A 21,481-nucleotide genomic window follows, 5' to 3' on the forward strand; every position below is an offset into this window, starting at 1 on the left:
AGGCTAGAGTTGGCTATGAAAGCCAGGCATGCTAGCCAACTCTTCTTATACCAAATAATTGTTAGATTGGTTTGTGTGAGTGCATATGCATGGCATCCTATGAGGTTTAGTTTTCTTCTTCATTTTCCTATTTTGGTGAAAGAGGTTGAGGAACCTATAGGCCTAAGAGTTTCAGGCCCTAATCTAAGTTTTAATCACATAATTGATATTTGACATTGGATTAATGTAGAGGCACTTAATTGGATTAGTGAAATGCATGTATAATCTATCTAGATCACTGGCACTCACCCCTCGAGAGTTTGACTACTCCGATTCCTGATTGAAACTCGTGCCATGGGTTATAATGTTTTTCAACATTAATCATTAGTTGGGACCTCTTGATCTCAACCACTACTTGATACTTGCAATTTGGACCGTTGGTTAGGGTCTTAAATATAATGATTAAATTATTCATGTTAACATGAATAAAAAGTAAATAGTTAAATTAAAAATTGGGTGTTGATAACTTAGATGACTAAAGATATCTATTATTAAGACCACATACTACAAGGAACATTACATGAATCACAACCTAACCATGCATGCCCACCATCTCATCAAATGCAAGAGGCAACTCAGCGTCGACCTAAGCTCCATGCACGTCTACATGGCTCCATGCAAAGTAAGTCGGAAACTTCAAAACACAAAGTTGCACCACACATAGTTTTTTAAGGCCAATATTGTGTTGAAGACCAATTTTTGTATTTTCTGTGTATGGGGACTATGAGATAAATTTGTAACAAACGGAAGTTATATGTATGCTCCAACTTGAGGGAGAGCGCAGGGATGTCTATAGTTTTTTTGGAAAGTTGTTTTCTAAGGTTTAAGGGAGATTTGAGGCAATAATATAATATGTTTACATTATAAATAAAGGAAAGACATATGTAAACCCTAATTTCACGCATCGACTTTCTTCTACAAATTCGCTGAAAATAAAAAATAATTATTAGGATTTACATAAACCCTACACCCTAAACCCTAAATCCAAAAAATTTTATAAAGACAAATCGCATCATGTTTTTTAGTGATGAAATATATTTCCATTGTGAATATAAAAAATTAATTGGAATAAGTTTATAAAAATTAAAAAAAATTAAAAATTTTTTAAGTGTGTGCTTTCAATGAGGAAAAGGAGCAGCTTTAAAAGCTGCAATTGGTTCCAACATCGGTTCATCCATTAATATGACTCAAATACTAGTTAAGACCAGTTAGACGTTAAAAGCACTAGGCATGAAATTTAATTCCCCCGGTTAGTCAAACGCTACCGAGTTGAACTCAACGAGTCAAACTAAAGAATGCGAACAAAATTCAGGCTTGGGCGAATGTCAACTGGTGAACTTAGATAATGAATGCCAGTGCGCCATTGCCTAAATAATCAAGAAGCCATCGTCCTGCACTTGGGTCCTCTGGGAAGAAACTCCAGAAAGAAAAGGGAGCTCCGAGTGGGAAAAACGTACACGTTTAGACTCCGAAGCTCTCAGGTTTACAGTAGACTAGGTTAAACCGAACGTTTCGTTGGGTTTAGAGTATAAACAAGTAACCTAAATTGGAAGAAGAGTTTGTGGAGGAATGGAGACCATAATCAAACACGAAGAATTCTTACTGGGAAACTACTTGGTAGTAAGGCGGCGCCAACATTCAGACGATTGTTTGGAAATCTTGAACGCTTTCAGCCAACTGGCTCACGAAGTGGTTCCGTAACGATCGAAATTATCGGTCAAATATTGAATAATCCCCAACTGGAAGAAACTTTGACCAGATAGGAATTTTATCCTAGGAACAATGGCAATAGTTTGGAGCTACGATTGTGATCTTTCAAATGTGTAGGTTTCTGTAATCTTTGTATAAAAGCAGTGGGAAGCAATATCCGTAGCCTAAGGTTTCTGTTTTCTTTGTATAAAAGCAGTGGGAAGCAATCTCCGCAGCCTATTTGCAGATTGGTGGATAACATGGAGACTCACAGAGATTGGAGATGGAGTAATTGGTTTCTCTTCCTTTCCATGATTTTGATGATCACCCAGGCGCAGGAAGCGACAACCATGGGAGTGCAATTGCGGACAGTGGGCAGACATGTACTAACATTCTTGATCTTCATTGCCTGCGTTTGTTTTCTCTTAGATACTCTAATGGTTTTGTCAATGGGGCGTAAGTGCAGGTGGTGATTGCTAACGGCATCGTCACGCTCACATTATTGAATCCGGAGGGGACTGTCACCGGACTCCGGTACAACGGCCTTGAGAATTTGATGCAGCTTCGGGCTACGGAAACTAACAGAGGGTAAGCGAAGATGAACAACCTTTCAATGTTTTTTTAGGTTCGTAAACTCAACCCTTGAGCTACAAGAATTAACTGTGCAATTGCTTTCGCTATTTGACAGATACTGGGACCTTGTCTGGAATGACCTTAGTCAGGATCGAGGATCTTTCGATGTGTAAGTTATCTTCCTCTACTCTTCTTAGATATATATATATATATATATATATATATATATATATAGATATATAGATATAGCGAGAGAGAGAGAGACAGAGAGAGAGAGGTAGAGAGGTCTTACATGTATGAATTACTTGAACTGCAATACATTCTACAGCATTCTGGGAACTCAGTTCAGGGTCATAAGAAATAACGAAGAACAGGTGGAGGTCTCCTTCACAAGGACATGGAACTCCTCTCAGACTGGCACTCAGGTTCCTTTGAACATCGACAAGAGGTCAATTCAGCTCTATCTTCTTCTATTGGAAGAAGGAAACCTATAATCTTGTTTTATTGTTTGCTTTCCCGTCTCTGCTTTAAGTCTGATAATGCCAACTTACAACTGCAGATTCGTAATGCTTCGTGCTTCGTCTGGCTTCTACTCCTATGCTATTTATGAACGTGTTCAAGGGTGGCCTGGTTTCCATCTTTCACAGACAAGGCTCACTTTCAAACTGAGAGAAGACAAGTAAGAGATTTTAAAGCAAAAAGTTTCTTCCTCACAGAAATTTCCAAACACTTTCTTCTCTTCTCTTTAGAGCAACTCCTCGCCATTAATAAACAATTTAATGATGGAATTGATGGGCATTGCAGGTTTCAGTATGTCGTGGCGGACGATACGAGGAACCATATCATGCCGATGCCGGAGGATCGGAACCCTCCACGAGCTCAGCCTTTGGACTACAAGGAAGCTGTTCTCCTCGTTAACCCCACTAATCCTGAACTCAGAGGAACAGTAAGTATAACGATCTTAATTTGTAGCATCAAATTGGTTGATCTTTGCCCGTGACTTTTTCAGCTAACAATTCGTTATGGTGATGTCGATTCCATGCATAGGTTGACGACAAGTACCAGTTTTCCATCGAGAACAAAGACTCCCAAGTTCATGGATGGATCTGCTCCGACCCTACTATCGGTTTTTGGCTGATCACCCCTAGCCAAGAGTTCCGATCGGGAGGACCCACGAAGCAGGAGCTTACCTCTCACGCCGGACCTACAACACTCGCAGTAAGTCTTCTTCCTATCACAAAATCGTTTTCCACTTTCTTGTTTTTGACTCCATACTGCATTATTCTTTTCCATGGATAGGTGTTTCAGAGCGGTCATTATTCTGGGAATCGTCTGGAACCCATCTTTGAGGACGGAGAGCCATGGAAGAAAGTTTACGGCCCAGTTTTCTTCTATCTTAACAGAATCGAAGGTGGAGCTCCGTTTCCTTCCCTGTGGGAGGATGCAAAAAGACAGGTTCCAATTTCGCACGCATCGACTAAATATTTTGAAAAATTAAAGGGGATTCTCTTCTTCTTTAATTAAGATGAAAATTTTGTCAACGTCTTCTTTCTCTTTGTTCTGAGAATCGCAGATGACGCAAGAAGTTCGAAGCTGGCCTTATAGTTTCCCGGAATCTGCGGATTTCCCTCATGCTTACCAGCGGGGTGCAGTCAGCGGTCGACTACTCGTAAGGGACCGGTGAGTACGAAAATCAAATCAGAGATACTAGCCCTGCACTCTGTATCAGTTATCGATTCCAATAGAATTCATTGAGTAATCAAATCTCTAGTAATACGAACTGCAATTTTTTTATCAGGTATCTTAATGGAGATGCTGCCGTACCGGCAGTTTCCGCCTATGTAGGCTTGGCTCTACCAGGAGATGCCGGATCATGGCAAACAGAATCCAAGGGTTACCAGTTCTGGACAACAGCAGATGAAGGCGGATCATTCTCCATAAGAAACGTGAGAACAGGAACCTACAATCTCTATGGGTATGTGCCAGGTTACATTGGTGACTACAGGTATTCTGCGTCAATTACCATCACAGCAGGAGGTGATATACTTCTGGGTGATCTTGTATATGAACCACCAAGGAATGGTCCTACACTCTGGGAAATAGGCATTCCTGATCGTGAAGTACGCGAGTTCTTCGTTCCTGATCCCGATCCCTCATACTTCAATTCATTTTTAACCGCTCCCAAGGACAGGTTTGTTATAAAAAAATTCTCTTCATCCAATTAATTTACCGGTTGAAACTTATATTTCATCTAATTATGTTCTGAAATTGACAGGATTAGGCAGTATGGATTGTGGGATCGATATACCGAACTGTATCCTAATGGGGATCCAGTCTACACAGTTGGTACCAGTGATTATAGACGAGACTGGTTTTATGCACATGTTCCCCGGAAGACAGGCGATCAAGGGTTCCAACCAGCAACGCGGCAAATCAGATTTACTCTAAACAGTATCAGACCTGGGACTTACACCATCCGGGTGGCGATTGCATCGTCCCATTTATCTCAATTACAAGTATGGAATCATTAACTCTTTCCATAGTTCATGTTTCGATTTTTTATAATTTTCAAAAACAAAAAACTAACCAAGTTTTTCTCATTTCTTTTGGAAGATTCACTTGAACAATCCATCAAGCAGTCCAATCTTTAGTAGAACAACCAATGGGCGTGATAATGCAATCGCTCGACATGGGCTCCATGGATTACAAGAGCTATATAGCATTGATATCCAGAGTACTTGGTTGGTCCCAGGAGTGAATACTCTTTTCTTCACTCAAACAAGAACTGTGAGCCAGTTCCAAGGAATCATGTATGACTACATCCGCTTAGAGGGGCCTCCCTTGTAGAAGATCTATAGCCTGCACTGTACTCCATGAAGAGAAAAACCCACGTTAACCCCGGAGATGGGGAGTGGGTTATACTTTTATACTGTTTTTACTTTTGGTTAGTTTTTGGGTTTAACATGTAGACTAGAAAAAGGTTAACGCCTCAGAGCAATTGGTTACTGTTTTTAGTTTTCAGTTTGACAAATTAAATGTATACCGTATATTTCTTGTGGACATGTATATATTGAATAATGTAACAGCTCAAAATTTTATAGTTGGAATTACGGGTAGGCACTGGGTCGGTTTTTGTGGGGATTCCGACCGGACCTGGAAACCTCGTTTAAGTTTCACAATACAAGTGGGGGTTGGGGTTGAGGAAATAACCCTATACGGGTTCAAGGTAAGGGTAGAGTGTTGCCCTGGAATTAAAGTTTTCACTAGGGATAATCAAACAACATCGATAGCAAAGGGTTTCAAGAGACTCAATTACAATACTAGGGACTTAAGGTTACTCCTAGGGTAACAACAATAAAAATTGGTTGTGAACAACATTAAAAATTTGTGATGCAGTGATTGATTACTTGCTCCTAGGTAAAAAGGGTTAGGCAGCCCACTAATGGAGTGTGGCATCACAATCTTTAACGTGTGTTTTGTTTCTCCATGTGGCAGGACCAGTTGAACCCTATTAGGCAACGCCGCCACTGTGGTCTCCACCTGCCTTAAAATTTTCAATCCATTGGCCATTCTAAGGGCTTTTTACCAAATTACCCATTTTAAAAAACTTATTTCAATAAATGATGTCACTTTTAACTTATTTTAAAAAATATCCAACTTTTGACTGGTCCACTGTACATGTATATAGTCAAAGGTGACACGTAAGCTTTGACTCATTACGTATTGCCACATCATCAACACTACGTGAGTAGGTAGACACATCGACTGCCATTTCACCATTCTGACACATCATCTGCCAAGAAAGATGCCACATCATTATCTATTAACACTCTTCTTGCCATGTCATCTCGCACCCCTGTAAGCCCTCATCGCTTCTCATTATCTCCCCCCCCCCCCACTGCCCTCCCTTCCTCTCAACCCAGACTTCGTCTCAACCAAATTTGTCACTCTTCTTCTCTGTTCCCCTCTATTCATCCTCTCGTCGGCATTCTGACACGTCATCTCGCGCCATGTAAGCCCTCATCTCTTCTTAAGTTTTTTCATTTTATGTCTCCCCACTCGATCTTTCTCCTCTCATCTCCTCTCACCATGCCAGCTGCCGCCGCTTGGCCTTGCCCTCACCCTTGACGCCCCCCTCTCAACTGTCCTCTCTTCCTCTCAGCCCAGACTTTGTCTCAACCACATCTCTCACTCTTCTTCTCCGTTCCCCTCTATTCATCCTCTCACCCCCCCTTTTCTCAAAACTGAAGCCTATCATTTCATCTCTCTGTCGCCCCCTCTCTCAAAACTGAACCCTATAATTTTCTCTCAGTGTCCCCTCTCTTAATACCCTATCATTTCACTCTATCACCGCCCCTTCTCACAAAACCGAAGCCCTACTCTGCCTCCGAACTCAAATTTGAATTTCAAAAACCGATTTAGGAAGGTGAAGTTTTAGGGCTTTTGTTAATTGAATCGAATTACTGTGTTTAATTATAATGTCAATTTGAATTTAGGTGTTTAATTAATGTATTGATGTTTTTGTGATTTACTATTTAATTTTTGATTTTATGTTACTGAAATTTCTGTCAATTGCAGATAAATTAAAATTATTGTAAAGTTTAATTGAAACTTGATTGAATTTCCCTCTCTGTATTTTAGTTTATGAATTCCTATGCCATTGAATGTTGTATTTTTGGAAGTTGCTAGTTTAATTTTGGTTAATTTAGTTTAGTTTTCTGATTTATGAAGTTGCAGTTTACTCTATTGAAATAAGATTTGCAGAATTTTTAGTTGCTAGTTGTTGTTAAATAAATTTGGTATCATGGAATGATCATGCCATGTGGTGAGGAGATTTGGGTGTTATAAATATCCACCAAGTGGGTTTTTTTTTTGTGTTTGACCTAGTTACTAGGATAGGTACAAAGTCTGATTAAGAGTAGGTTGGGTAATGGAGAGTGGGTTAAGTCCAGTTCAAGTTAGGCTGAGTCACCTGTATGGGCATCCATTAGCCAACGAAACCCGACCCCTATCACTGACGAGGTACGGTTCGTAGTTATTGCAAAGTCATATAAGGTTCTACTAGGGGTGTTCGGTGAATTTGGACTTAAGGTGTGTTTTTGCATTGTTAGGACTAGTCATCTGCTATAGAATTAGTTCAATTAATTTTTAATTGTTGGAGAATGTTGTTGAATAACTTTTAAGTGCTATGGAATAATTTTTCCATGTGGTGAGGAGATTCGGGTGTTATAAATAACCACCACATGGTATTTTTTTCTATGTTTTATTGAGTTTACATGTGTCCCTAGGGATGGGTAGAGAGTCTAATTAAGAGTAGGTTGGGTAATGGAGGGTGGATTGTGTCCGGTTCAAACTAGGCTGAGTTGCCTACAAGGGCATCCATTAGCCAATAAAACCCAACCCCCATCACTGATGAGGTACGGTTCGTAGTGACTGCGAAGTAATATAGGGTTCTACCAGGGGTGTTTGGTGAATTTGGACTTAGGTGTGTTTTTGTATTGTTAGGACTAGTCATAAAAATTAAAACTTAGACAATTTTTTGCATAAATAAACTCTTACAAATGTATGTAGATTTTATAGATAATATGGCGTCAGTTATTGGGTTCTTCTGTCGATACAATGGAAAATTGAAGGAGAAGTCCGGATATTTTGATAGTTATGATGGAGATCAATCACGGATGAAAATGATTGCAGTTTCAACTAAATTTAGTGAGTTCTTAGTAATGATGTATGGAGTCACAGGGTGGGATGGTGATACTCATCCAACGATTATTAAGGCCAAAGTTCCATTTTTCGACGACGTTTTTATTATCGTAAATGTGGGAAATGATCATGATTTGATTGAATTATTTGAGATGGCTTCAAGTAATAGATCTATGGTTGAGATTTACTTAGAAAAGAAGAAGGGAAGGTACGAGGAATCGAAACTTTAGTGGTGAAACCTCCTATACCCAAGAACAAGAATTACCACGTACACAAAAGTATTTATGTTCGTATATTTATGATATGAATTGTCAAGTTTACATGAATTTTTTTTAAGTACAAACTATTATCTATATATTTTTAATACGCACGGGCATGAAGTGGGGTTTTTGAACCCCTTGTCTATTGCATCACCATCTGAGTGTGGAACATCTTCTCCCAATGTAATTTTTTTACCTTTTCGTTGTTAAATGTGTGATATATATGCTATCCCTACCCGGATTTTTATGTTTATTGTTGTGTTTATTCAGGGTTGTTAATGATGATGATAGTGATAATTTTAGTGATAATGATATTGATTTAGAAGATATTGAGCAGGAGGAGGATGAGATTTTCGAAGTCGGGGTTCATAGTAGCAGAGTTGAAAAAATAGATGGAATTGGGTACCCGGATATATATACAAATGCTTGGGAGGTTAATACTAGACGTATCAAAGATGATTCTAGAATAAGAAATATTTCAGACTCAACATCAAATGATATCAGTGTGGGTCAAATATTTGAGGATAAGTCCCAAATGGTATATTTTTTTGAGAAAATACTCGATTGAAAGACATGTCGAGTATAATACATTGAGGTATAGCAGTTATGATTATAAAATTAATTGTGTTGTAGATGAATGCACTTGGAGTGTTTTTGCATCATGTGATCGAAGGATTCATCAATTTAAGAAAAGAAAATACGGTGGAGATCACACGTGTTAATAGCACTATTCGTCATGATAAGAAACTATATTGGCCTAATACAGGTGTACAAGTTGTCCACCTCTTACAAGGAAGCAACTAGGTCGTCCATGTTCAATTCGTATACGTACATAAATGGATAAAAGAGAACGTGGTACCTATGTATGTGGTAGATGTAAACAACAGCGGCATAACTCCACCCCCCCCCCCCCCCCCCCCCCCCCCAATAACCGCTCCAAGAAGTAGCAATCCAATGTGAACATTTTCATTACTTGTGAAATTTAAGTATTACTATTGATTATTGTCTTATATTTTTTGGTATTCTATATATATTAATCAGTCATTTTAAAATTTTATATTTTGTAGTCGTTCTTATTGGAAGTTGTGGTTAGTGCCTATTTGGTAAAGCCCTTGTTTCAAGATGAGGGCACGTGAGTGGTTGAGTTTCCTGATGGATTCACCATTCGTGTAAAGACTAGTGATGATTCTATCACTCCTCAAAAGAAACATTTTGAGTTTGACCGAGTCTATAGGTCTCATGTTGGACAAGGTGATTGTGGTGCCTTCATCATGCTCTGGTTGGATTTCTTAGAAAGTTTAAGTTTCGGTTCCTTATGAATGTTGGCAGAATAATATAGGCATACCATTCCAGATATTTATCATTTTCTTAGAGTAAGTTTCCAACATCTCAATTTTCTAAATTGCAGGGGAGCTTTTCAACAATGTTCAACCTTTTGTACAGTCAGCATTGGATGGATATAATGTTTTTGTATTTGCATATGGACAATCACATTCTGGAAAGACACACACCATGGTCTCTCTCTTACTGCCTAGTACTTTTTGTACATTACATGGATCACATTTCATTTCGTGGTTTTGGGTTGAAAGTAGTTTTTCTTACAATATATGAAAGCTCTATAGCTAAGCCAGATATCTATTGCTTTGTCTCTCAACTTGTTATGGTTTCATTTTCTTTCTTCAAGAAGGCTCTAGCAATGACCCAGGATTATATGTGTGGAGTTTTGAGGAGTTATTTGATTTGTCAAACTCAAATAGCACTTCCACTTTGCGATTTTATTTTTAAATTACTGCATTTGATTTCTACAATGAACAGGTTAGATCACTTATATATGTCTATTTGCCAATATCGTTTCCTCTGTATTTTTTGTTTCATTTCAACATATAAAGTACTTAGTTGAATGCATTAAAGTTTGTTTTTCCTCCTTTCATGTAGGTTCAAGATTTGATCTCCCCATCTGGAAATAATCAATTAAAATCTCAGATGGGTCCTCCAGATTCATTTGTAGAACTTGTCCAACAGGTAAGAATTTGGCAGAAGACCTTTCCGATCATTTGGAAAATGACTCACTTGACCTCCTAAACCGACAAAAGACAAGAGCAACCCTTGGGTCATCAGAGCACCAATTCAGGTCTCCCCATGTGGATATGATCTGGAGATGGATTCTGATGGGTGTTTAGTAATTCGTGAGAATGTTAGACCTAAGCAGCAAGAGAGCACCAATTCAGGTCATGATACAGAAACTAGAAGCCAAACCAGTAATTATAGTAATTTGACTACAAAGTCCTTGTCGGAAGGAAGGAAGAGGTAGAAAACATGAATTTTTATATTCTTTGACATTTTGATATAAAATCATTTATTAAAATATGACGTCCTTTTACATCCATCATTGCTTATTATTGTAAGTATAAGGTAATAAAATGTGTACTCGAAAATTTGATTTTTAAATTCTATTTTTTTCAATTAATAAAATATTTTATTACTTAATAAATATTTTAAATCGATAATAAAAAGTATTAAAAAGGTAAGAGTAAGATTTATAATTAATTAATATACTAATTTTATATTATATTATTTTAAATATAGGTAACAACATAAGTATCGATATATTTGATTTTTAAACTCTAAAGTAATTTTTTTAAATAATGTTTTCAATTAAAAAATACTTTAAATCGATAATAAATTGTTTTAAATAAGTAAGAGTAAGATTTTTAATTAATTAGTATATTTATTTTATTCTTAATTAACTTAAATATAAGGTCATAAAAAGTGCATTGATAACTTTGAAAAAAATGTTTTGATAAATTTGATTTTTAAACTCAAAACTAAAAATTTCAATTTTTTTAATTAAAAAATATTTTAAATTGATAATAAAAGGATGTTAAATAGAATAGATTAAGATTATTTAATAACTTGTTATTTTAAATATAAGGTAATGAAAGTGTACGGATAAATTTATTTTTTAAACTCTAAAATAAAATTTTCATTTTTTTCAGTTAATAAATATTTTAAATCGATAATAAAAGGTGTTGTAAGATTTTTAATTAATTAATACTTTTTATTAATTTATTATTTTATAAATAATGTGATCAAAAGTGTACAAATAAATTGTATTTTTAAACTCTAAAATAACTTTTTTGTATACTTTTTTCAATTTATAAATATTTTAAATCGATAATAAATGGGTAAGAGTAAGATTTTTATTTTTATAAATATTTTAAATCAATAATATAATAGTAATATTTCTTAATTAATTAGTATACTTATTTTATTTTTATTTTTTAAATTATAAAGTAATAGAAAGTGTAACGATAAATTTTATTTTTAAACTCCAATATATAATTTTCATATATTTTTAATTAATAACTATTTTAGTCGCTAATAAATGTTGTTAAATAGGTAAGAATTAATATTTTTAATTATTTATTATATTTTATAATTTATTATTTTAATTATAAGGTAATAAAAAGTGTATTCATAAATTTGATTTTTAAAATAAAAAAAATTATTCAATTTTTTTGTAATTTAATGATGTGGCATCTTATTTGGCTGCTGACGGGTGAAAGTTGTGATGAAGCAGTTGATGTGTCTATCTAGTCACACAGTACTAATGACGTGACACGTAATTAGTCAAAGTTTATATGTCATCTTCGACTGTACACATGTACAGTGGACAGGTTAAAGATGGGTATTTTTCAAAATAAGTTGAAAGTAACGTTACTTATTGAAATAAGTTTTTTAAAATGGGTAATTGGGTAAAAAGCCCCCATTCTAATATCTTTTCCCGTCCAAAGATTGGAAAACTGTGCCAAGGAGGGAAACTCGGATTGAAGAGATTAGGAGAGTCGTGTTGATTGGATGACGTCTAAGTGTCTTCGTTTTGAGAAGTGTTTGATTCATGTCAAGAACCCCGGATTTGGAATTCGGAGTTTACAATATAGAGGATAGCGAAGTCGTGTATTTCCTGATCCGAGGCTCGGAGGGAATTAAACATGGTGTTCTCAATCGAAACAGTAGCTGTGGAAAAGGAAATGCCACCAACCACGACGAGAAAGGAAGGGCAAGTAGCTAAGAATCTAATTAATCCGTTTCTCTTTCACATTTGTTCTTCCTCTCCACGTATCCACGCAAGTACATGGTTGCATCTCCACCGATGCTCGGATCGTTTTTTGGTAGATTACTCCCAGCGACGAGTTCAAAGTTGGATCTCATGCCGTACCTACCACGCTTGTTGTAAGTCTTTCTATTGTTTGATTTCAAAGCTTTCTGCAAAAATCTTCGGCGGAAGAATTATTTTCAAAAGCTTCCATAAAATATATGAACATATGGAGTATGTTTCTTTTTGACAAACTGGTTTCAATGGAGAAACTTGAATCTGGCGACATTGTTATAATAATGGGTCACGATCTTTAAGTTCGATAAGGAAATGAAATAGCTCGGTAAATTTATTTGTTTACAGAATAATTAGATTTTGCAGTACTTCCTATTTGGCAAGAAGATTTTCTCGCCTCTCTGGTAAAACTTCTTTCTTCATTTGCAGATGTTTCAAAGCAGTCTGGAGATGATCCAAAGACAACACTTCAAGAAGGAGAGCCATGGAAGAAAGTCGGTCTATGGGTCTATACTCATCTATCTCAACTAAGTTGAGGGGGGTAAATTATTTCCCCCCCTCCCTCGAAGCTCTGTCCCGTACAACGTGCAAACTCGCACATATGAGTTTCACATGTGCGAAAACTTTTTATTGTAAAAAATAAAACCCTCATTGAAGAACCTCTTTATTCTATCCGGATGATGCAATTCCGTCCGCCTCCAGTACCGTTGCTCTTCTCAGCTGCTACCAATGTCTTTGTTCTTCCTCTAGACGATGCGATTTCATCTGTGCTAACCACTTCCAGTGCCGCTGCGATTTTGTCCGTGCCAGCCACTTCCAGTGCCACTGCGATTCTCAGTCGCTACCAGTGTCGTTGCTCTTTCCAAACCACTTCCGAGAACACTTCTTCTTTTTGAAGATCAAGATTGGACTCTCTTCTCAGAGCTGTATCTTGAGGGGGCATGATAGAGATAAAAATAACTAGCAATTGAATTAAAGACAAACTCAAATTGTAAAGTTCTAATCAACTATAATCTCTATTGTAATTTTATAAATAGTATACACTTGATCAATAATAATCACAACAATATTATTCTTCCTTTCTATATTCCACAGGAACAAGAGGTGAGAAGTTGGCCATATGGTTTTCCAACTTCTGTTGACTACCCTCGTACTCATCATCGTGGTTTGGTCAGCGGTGGACTACGTATGAGAGACAGGTAATGGACTACCCTTGGGTTTTTTTATCATCGTCTTGTGAATGACAGGCATTACCCTCTTTAGTGATTATTACTGTCATTACCTCCTAACTTGAAAGGGAGTGTTGGAAGATATGATGTAATTAGGGTGTCATTGATGTAATTAATTTATATTTTTTTGTCTCTTCTTCACTCTTACTAGGGTCAAGGGTACAATTATAATATTATACTTTTAGAATCTATAAATATAGCTTAAGGGGAAGAGTTTGGATTAAGTCCATAACCCCATTTTTCCTCCTCTTTCCTCCCCATGTGCTCCCCTTCGCAAATGAAACATTTAAGAGGGCATTTGAAGGACTTACCTTTGTCATCCTTCTTCTTGCTGTTGGTGTGGCGGGTGTCACTGGGTTCGGTCCTTTCCCTTTCTTTTTCTGGCTTCTTCTTCTTTTTCTGGCCGTTGTAGCTGTTGTCCTTGCTTGGCCAAGTAGCATTGTCCTCCGACTTCCGCTCATACTCGGTCAGCTTTTCAGCCGTGGCTATGGCTGCAGCCAAGGACTTTACCTCCCTTCTACGAAGTTCGGTCTCAGCCCAAGGCTTTAGCCCGGCTAGAAAGGAAAAGAGCATATCCTTGTCGGACATACGAGGAATGCAGAGCATAAGAGAAGTGAAAGCTTGGACGTATTCTCGAATCGTAGCTTTTTGTCTGAGGGCACGCAACTCCTTCTGAGCTTGGTAGTCTATGTCCTCCGGAAAGAAATGGCGTCGGAGTTCTCTCTTGAAGTCCTCCCATGTTTCCACCAGTGCTTCATCTCCTTGCTCGCCCGAAGTCCTTCTCCTCCACCAAAGTATAGCATCTTCCGCAAGGAACATAGATGCAGTGCTGACTTTGGCTTCTTCACTGGTTAACTTTGAAGCATTGAAATATTGTTCCACTTGCCAAAGGAAATTGTCTATTACCTTTGGGTCGCGTTTTCCAGTGAAGGCTTTCGGCTCCGGTATCTTGATTTTTGCACCCCCTTGCAAACCTCCTCCATTCGCAAGGGCTCTTTCGCATAGGGTGAGCCTCACCCGAACTTCTCCCGCAATGGTCTTGACCTCTTCGTCGACCCTCTTGATTTCGGCTCGCATCACGGCCATAGCACTGTGCACGTCGTTATTGTATCCTTGGAACCATTCCGGGACAGGTAACCGTGCATGTGCAATGTCGTTCACGTACTCCTCCAGTCTTGAAAACTGATCCTCAATGCTTGCAAGTCTGGACTCGAAATCACAAAAACGTACATTGTTTTCAGAGGGTGACTCTATACCTCTAGCTGCTACATCACCACTTGTGGATGCCATGGTTGGAAATGTTGCTCTGATACCAGTTGTCACGCGGTTAGATTTTGGCTAAGTTTGTCTAGCCAAGCGGAATATCTACCTCGTGCGGCCTAGCTCTTCCCAAGAACTAGTCAGCCTCCTTGTGCTTCGGATCTTCTTCCCAACCTCCCACACTCGATGTTGCAAGACAAAGGGACAATGGAAAGACCAAAGAGATGGAAGAGAAAAGCTCAACTCTATTGAAGGCCAAAACTCTCTATACACTTGGAGAGCAATGAATGCAAAGAATGCTCAAGAATGCTTTACAATGGAAGAGGCCCCTCTTATTTATAACCCTCCTCCCTGGCCTTGGAAGGCTCTAGAAACTCAAAAAATCGTGCCAGTTGTCCCTGACCTTTAGAAATTTCTAGAGAGGCCCAGAAAACTCGTCAGACCTGGAGGTTTCCACTTCTGGAGCCTTCTGGCGCCTTCTGGAGTCTTCTGGCGCCAGGCCGCACGCGCCCCGCCCCGCCTGGGTCTTGCACTCGGGCGCCTCGCCTGGGCTCCTGCGCACGGGCGCCTCGCCTGGGCTCCTGCACGCGGGTGCTAGGTGCCATGCCTCTGCACGGGCGCCAGGCGCCATGCCTCTGCGCGCGGGCGCCCCGCCTGGAGTCTTGCGTGCGGGCGCCTCGCCTGGAGTCTGTGTGCGCGCGGGCACCCTGCCTGGAGTCTGGGGCGTGTGTAACCCTGCTTTGCCTGCCTGGCTTGCGTGTGACTTGCCCAGCTTTGTGTGCGCTGCGCCAAGGCGTGTGCTAGGCTTGCCGACGTTACGTCCCGAACTTGGATGGCTGCCATACGTGCTTCCTCTGCCGTATGCGCATTGCCTTTCCTTGTGCTGGAGCAGTGTGGTGGGCATGTGGGTATGCCGTCTGGACTCGGCTGGTTGCCCCTCGTCTCACATTACCTCCTAACTTGAAAGGGAATGTTGGAAGATATGATGTAATTAGGGTGTCATTGATGTAATTAATTTATATTTTTTTGTCTCTTCTTCACTCTTACTAGGGTCAAGGGTACAATTATAATATTTTTCCTCCTCTTTCCTCCCCAATGTGTGTTATCTTCTTTATCCAAGATGCAATATATGAAGTCTTGAAAATCAACATCTTATATTTCATTAACTTTTCTTAACACTTTTAAATGTGGGACATTTTTCCACTAACCCATTACAATACTAGTCCTTTATCATTCATTTAATAAACCTATCTAAGATGGTTTTATGATGCATCAAATTCCATTAACATCCTTAGGAGTTAAGACAATATTTTTATTTTAAATATTAAACTATTTTTACCTCTTTAAATGCATATTATATAAAAATACCAAATACACCCTTTTTCAGTTAAATATTTCTTATATTCTAATTGTAATGCAAAAATTACTTTATACATACTTCTTGCATACAATATCATATAAACGATAAATTTACCATTTCATATAATTTTGTCACTATATAGAAATAAATTCTTATTTGACTGCACTTTATTTCTTTTAGTTTTACTAAAAATATCTTTTCAAAACTTTTTATGAGCTATATAAGTTGAGAAAAATACCTTTCACCCTTTTTCATGTTATAGAAAATACAAATGATAAAAATTCCCATTTAAATTTTCTTTTATTTAATTTATGGTAATTAAAAACCCTTTTAAATCTAATTTATAATTTCACATATAAAATTTTAAATTAAAAATACCCTTCTATATGTAATTATGCATATAATATATAATTAATCAAATAAAAATTAATGCAAATGTTGATTATGTAAATAAGTTTCCATTTGATTATCCCTTTTTAAACTTATGTGTCATATAAATTCACAAAAATAATATTTTCACCCATTTTATATAAAATAAAATGACAAAATATCATGTAAATTTTTTAAATTCCATTTATGTAATTTAAGAACAAATCTTAAAGTTATTGGCGGAGCGATGCCCGTCTCTGGGTCGGATGTTAAGTCGGTGAAGCTGAAGGAAGAGCAATACCTGTCACCTTCGTTGACACGAATCCCGCCAGTCGAGGTTCGGATGCTGCAGGCATAATCTAGAATTACAGGTCCATCTTCTGCTATTATACCTTCGAGCAGAGGACAGTTTCACTTAATCAAATCTTTCAAAACTAGCTTGTCTACCTCCTATCACAATTACAAATCAGGTGAGTTAAAAATCATGAGATTACTGTAGTCTGTGGCAAACAACATAGAAGGAGCCGGTAAAAGGTAAGAAAGCAGAAAGGTAATGGCGATGACAGATATGGGGGCTTGTACCTTAAGAAGGAAAAGAAGGAAGGCAGCAAGGGTGAATGTTTTTCTATGGACAAGAAGAAAAATGAGCTGAAGTAGAAGAGTTTGTATTCTGGGGCGTTGGTAGGGGTGGATATGATCCAGCTCCCGTCGTCTACGGGAAGCGCGGAGTGGTGCGGCGGCTCCCCTCTTCCTACTCCTCGATCTGTCTCTCTGGTTTTTACTGAGATACCTTGCATCGACTATTATGGGATGTTCAACTGAGGCCGATTAAGCTGTTTTTTACTCTTTTCCGAATCTATAACACCTGCAACTATGTTAATGGATCGGGTCTGATTGAACCCAATTCAACAGGCTAAAGTATATATTTACAGTGACAAAAGAACATTATCCTTATAATAATTTACATAAAAAAATATGGAAAATAAAACAATAACCCTTAATATAATCTTGGGAATTTTACCAAAATACCAGTTTGAAACAACTTATTTATGAAAACAACGAAGATCTAACTTATTTGCAAAACTACCAAACTTTGACCGGTCCACTGTATATGTAGACAGTCAAAGGCGACACGTAAGCTTTGACTGTTTATGCGTCGCCCCGTCATCAGAGCGATACTATAGATGAACACAGAGGCTGCCACATCATTATTATTGACACGTCATCTGCCACGTAACTTACCATGTCATTATATATTACTTTAGTTTTGCCCTATCATCTAGGGCCACGTAAGCACCCGCCACATCAGCCCTCACATATGTTTTTCATTTTAATATCTTGCACGATCTTTCTCCTTGCCTCTCGTCTTGGTTGCTCTCCTCTCGTCGCTCCCCTGTTGCCGCTCGCTCCCCTACTGCTGCTACTCTGCCTCGGCCTCGCCCTCGACATCCCCCTTTCAACCGCTCTCTTCGTCTCAGCCTCATCTCTCGTTCTTCTTCTCCGTTCCCCTCTGTTCATCCTCTCGCCGCCCCTTCTCTCAAAACCGAAACCCTACTCACCCTCCAAACCCGAATTTGAATTTCAAAAGCCGATTTAAGAGGGTGATTTTTTAGGGTTTTTGTTAATTGAATCGAATTATTATTTTTAATTATAATGTTTAATTACTGTATTGATTTTTTTGTGATTTACTGTTTAATTTCTGATTTTATGTTAATGAAATTTCTGCCAAATTAAAATTATTGTAAAGTTTAGTAAGATTTTTAATTAAATAATATATTTTTTAATAATTTATTATTTTTTAAATAAGGTGATAAAAAGTATACAAATAAATTATATTTTTAAACACTAAAAAAACTTTTTTGTATATTTTTCTATTTATAAATATTTTAAATGGATAATATATGGGTAAGACTTAAAATTAAAAAAAAACTATTTATAAATATTTTAAATCCACAGTAAATGGGTAAGACTTAAGAGTAAGATTTTTTAAATTTATAAATATTTTAAATCCATAATAAATGGGTAAGAGTTAGATTTTTCTATTTATAAATATTTAAAATTTGTAAATAAGGTGATAAAAAGTATAAAAATAAATTGTATTTTTAAACTCTAAAATAACTTTTTTGTATTTTTTAATTTATAAATATTTTAAATCTAATTAATTTAGGTATTTTATTTTATTTTTTAAAATATGAAGAAATAAAAAGTGTAACGATAATTTTTTTAATTAATAAATATTTTAATTGATATTAAATGGTGTTAAATAAGTAAAAGTTACTTTTTAAATTGTTTATTAAAAATTTTAAAATAATTTATTATTTTATATATAAGGTAATAAAAAGTGTATTTGATTTTTTAAAATTTATTCAAAATTTTATCATATAATGATGTGGCAGATGACATGTCAATAATAATGATGTGGCAGCCTCTGTGTTCATCTACAGTATCGCTCTGATGATGGGGCAACGCGTAAGCAGTCCAAGCTTACGTGTCACCTTTGACTGTACACATATACAGTGGATGGGTCAAAGTTCGGTAGTTTTGCAAATAAGTTGAGATCTTCGTTATTTTCATAAATAAGTTGTTTCAAACTGGTATTTTGGTAAAATTCCCTATAATCTTCTTCATTAATAATATAATCGATAAAATATGTGTACCTCACTCTAGGTGGTGACACGAGTTAGGTAGAAATACGATCTATTTTTTGTTTTTCATTCTCATGTCAAACGTTTAGTTCCAGAAGCATTCTGGGTGTTTCCTTTCGACGACTTTCTTTGTTGGGCCCCAAAATCACAAGCCTACGACCATCCTGTGGATGCTTCCCAGAATGGCACCTGTTCACCCCCTTCCGGAAACCATTCACAGACGAAAACTTCAAAAGGCACGTGGATTCCTTATCGTAGCAAATCTACTCTTCTTCGTCTGCAACAGGAAACAGCAGTAGTTGAACGATGATCACATTTCTTTTGATTGAAGAATCGTAGGAATCTAGTACTCTCTTTTTTTATTATTATTGACGTTGAACGACGACTGAGCACATTCAAAAGTCAGATTGCTTTATCGTTTTCTACAGATTGTTTGGCAAAGAATAATGATTTGGTGAAAACCGTGAAAGACTGCCGATGAAGAAAAGATGTAAAGAAAACCGATGTTAGCCGCCCCTTTCCGCGTTAATCCAGTGAACAATCGTTAATTTAATGAAGAGTTGTTACGTGCATGACCGGAGGTAAAGCCTATAAATAGTGACAGAGGAATTGTCAATCATCGACCACAGATTACATTAGTTGCTTCTTCAGAACAATGGGTTCCGCCGCTCCGCTGATCTTTCTCATTGCTCTGATCTCTTGCCCTGTCATTATTGCTCAGGACTCCTTCTTCTACCTCAGGGTAACCTCTCTCTCTCTCTCTCTCTCTCTCTCTCTCTCTCTCTCTCTCCCTTCTTTGGAATTGTGATTCTTATCGGTTATTGAAAGCATGAATTAGACTCATTTATGTTCAGGAGAGAGCTCTATGGACACCCCCCATGATTAAATAGAGGGATACAATGAAGGATAATCCATTAACTAAAACTTCTTTCTGCTTGATCCTGTAAATATTTGATTCATCGGTAATATGCTCATGGAGTCTGTCTTTGTGGCGCTTGCATTTCTCAGTGGCCAGGAGGACTTTGCAGTAAAGACCAGTGCTGCTTCCCTTCCACATGGACCGTCAAAGATGATTTCTTGGTGCAATACCTCTCTAGCGGTGGCTTGCCATCATGCAATAACACAGATTTCAATCTTTCTCTGGTATTTATTTTCTGCTGACTTGTCACCCGATCAATTCACAAGTTCCTTTCTGTCTTCCTTACGGATTTTGTACCAAAATGGCTCCACAGTTGCAGCCCATTTTAACCGATCTGCAAGAGTATTGGCCGAGCATTTCTTGCCCAAGCAACAGCGGCGAGAGTGACTGGGAATCTACATGGAATGATAACGGGATCTGTACTGGCTTTACCCAAGTCCAGTACTTTACCAAAGCTCTGGCTTTGAGGAGTTCTGCCGACTTGCTCAATTTACTTGCAGACAAAGGTGAGCAAAGAATCAAAACTAACTTCTAAATCTCAACAGATTAGTCTCTTCTTGGTTATGACCATTTGCCTACGGTGGTTTTTCATTAGGTATTGCACCGTCGAGCTCCAGAAGCTACAACCGAACCGATGTTGTCAATGCCATCAACGACGGATTAGGGGGAACCCAGACGGCAGTTCTACACTGTGGCTCTAACAGCAGCTCCATCATCCGAAATGTGAGGTTATGCACTGACAGTACTGCATCCACTTTCATCAGTTGCTCTGATCCTACACCAAGCACCTGCGCAGAAATGGTTACTTTGCTGCCTCTGGCCTCGACCACAGTTGAAGATGTTTCTCTCGAAGATGCTTCTGAGTTTATCAATCCGATAAAGATGGTGGTTTCTTAATTTTATGGCAAATATTGCTTTCGGGGCTTTCCTAGTGTAGGTAGATTAGTACATAGAAAAGAAAAAAGGGATCCATCAGTTAGGCAATCGTTTGTTGATTTATGTAATTCCTTCAGAGGGAAAAAAGGAATTCTTGTACCTAAAATCTCAAAAATGTTATTTTAAACGGGTTTTAGCCCTTTCGTGCTTATCAAAATAAGTCAAATTTGACCAGTTCGTGTTATACTTCTGCGAAGGTGAAATTGGAAACGAAAGCTCAGATGCCGCCACTTCTGACTTCTGAAATTAAACATAATCCTTCATCCATTATACTCGGAAGTCCTAGTTGAGTAATCACTTGCCAGCAATTTGACGCTATCGCCCAGAAATCAATTTTTTGGTTTCCTATTCACAAAGATTAACCAAACTCTTCGTCTGAAGCACAACA

The 21,481-nt window shown here is 37.7% G+C and overlaps 2 protein-coding genes across 2 annotated transcripts; both read left to right on the forward strand.

Moving 5' to 3' along the window:
• Window positions 1-1,821: 1,821 nt before the first annotated feature.
• LOC137953504 (uncharacterized) lies at window positions 1,822-14,212 on the forward strand. The gene is made up of 14 exons (XM_068800927.1): window positions 1,822-1,862; window positions 1,946-2,111; window positions 2,195-2,316; window positions 2,417-2,470; window positions 2,630-2,749; window positions 2,861-2,980; window positions 3,106-3,247; window positions 3,349-3,519; window positions 3,601-3,756; window positions 3,875-3,981; window positions 4,100-4,492; window positions 4,577-4,817; window positions 4,915-5,141; window positions 14,047-14,212. The coding sequence occupies exons 1-14, from the start codon at window positions 1,822-1,824 to the stop codon at window positions 14,210-14,212; spliced, it is 2,226 nt and encodes a 741-aa protein (XP_068657028.1).
• Window positions 14,213-20,458: 6,246 nt separating this feature from the next.
• On the forward strand, window positions 20,459-21,054 carry LOC137953508 (ribonuclease 3-like). Its single transcript, XM_068800933.1, has 2 exons — window positions 20,459-20,663; window positions 20,753-21,054. The coding sequence occupies exons 1-2, from the start codon at window positions 20,459-20,461 to the stop codon at window positions 21,052-21,054; spliced, it is 507 nt and encodes a 168-aa protein (XP_068657034.1).
• The last annotated feature ends 427 nt before the right edge of the window (window positions 21,055-21,481 follow it).

This window comes from Aristolochia californica, unplaced genomic scaffold, assembly GCF_029961685.1.
Source record: "Aristolochia californica isolate CCGP_79_NKW_82.1479 unplaced genomic scaffold, dmAriCali1.0.hap1 SCAF_16, whole genome shotgun sequence".
In the NCBI taxonomy this organism is placed as follows: domain Eukaryota; kingdom Viridiplantae; phylum Streptophyta; class Magnoliopsida; order Piperales; family Aristolochiaceae; genus Aristolochia; species Aristolochia californica.

Bases quoted from the DNA above. Each gene is read 5' to 3' on its own strand.
- LOC137953508 (XM_068800933.1), top strand. From the start codon at position 20,459: ATGGCTCCACAGTTGCAGCCCATTTTAACCGATCTGCAAGAGTATTGG. The intron at 20,664-20,752 runs GTGAGCAAAGAA...GTTTTTCATTAG, and splicing joins CAATTTACTTGCAGACAAAG to GTATTGCACCGTCGAGCTCC.
- LOC137953504 (XM_068800927.1), top strand. From the start codon at position 1,822: ATGGCAATAGTTTGGAGCTACGATTGTGATCTTTCAAATGT. The intron at 2,112-2,194 runs GTACTAACATTC...GCGTAAGTGCAG, and splicing joins TGCGGACAGTGGGCAGACAT to GTGGTGATTGCTAACGGCAT. The intron at 3,757-3,874 runs GTTCCAATTTCG...TGAGAATCGCAG, and splicing joins GGGAGGATGCAAAAAGACAG to ATGACGCAAGAAGTTCGAAG.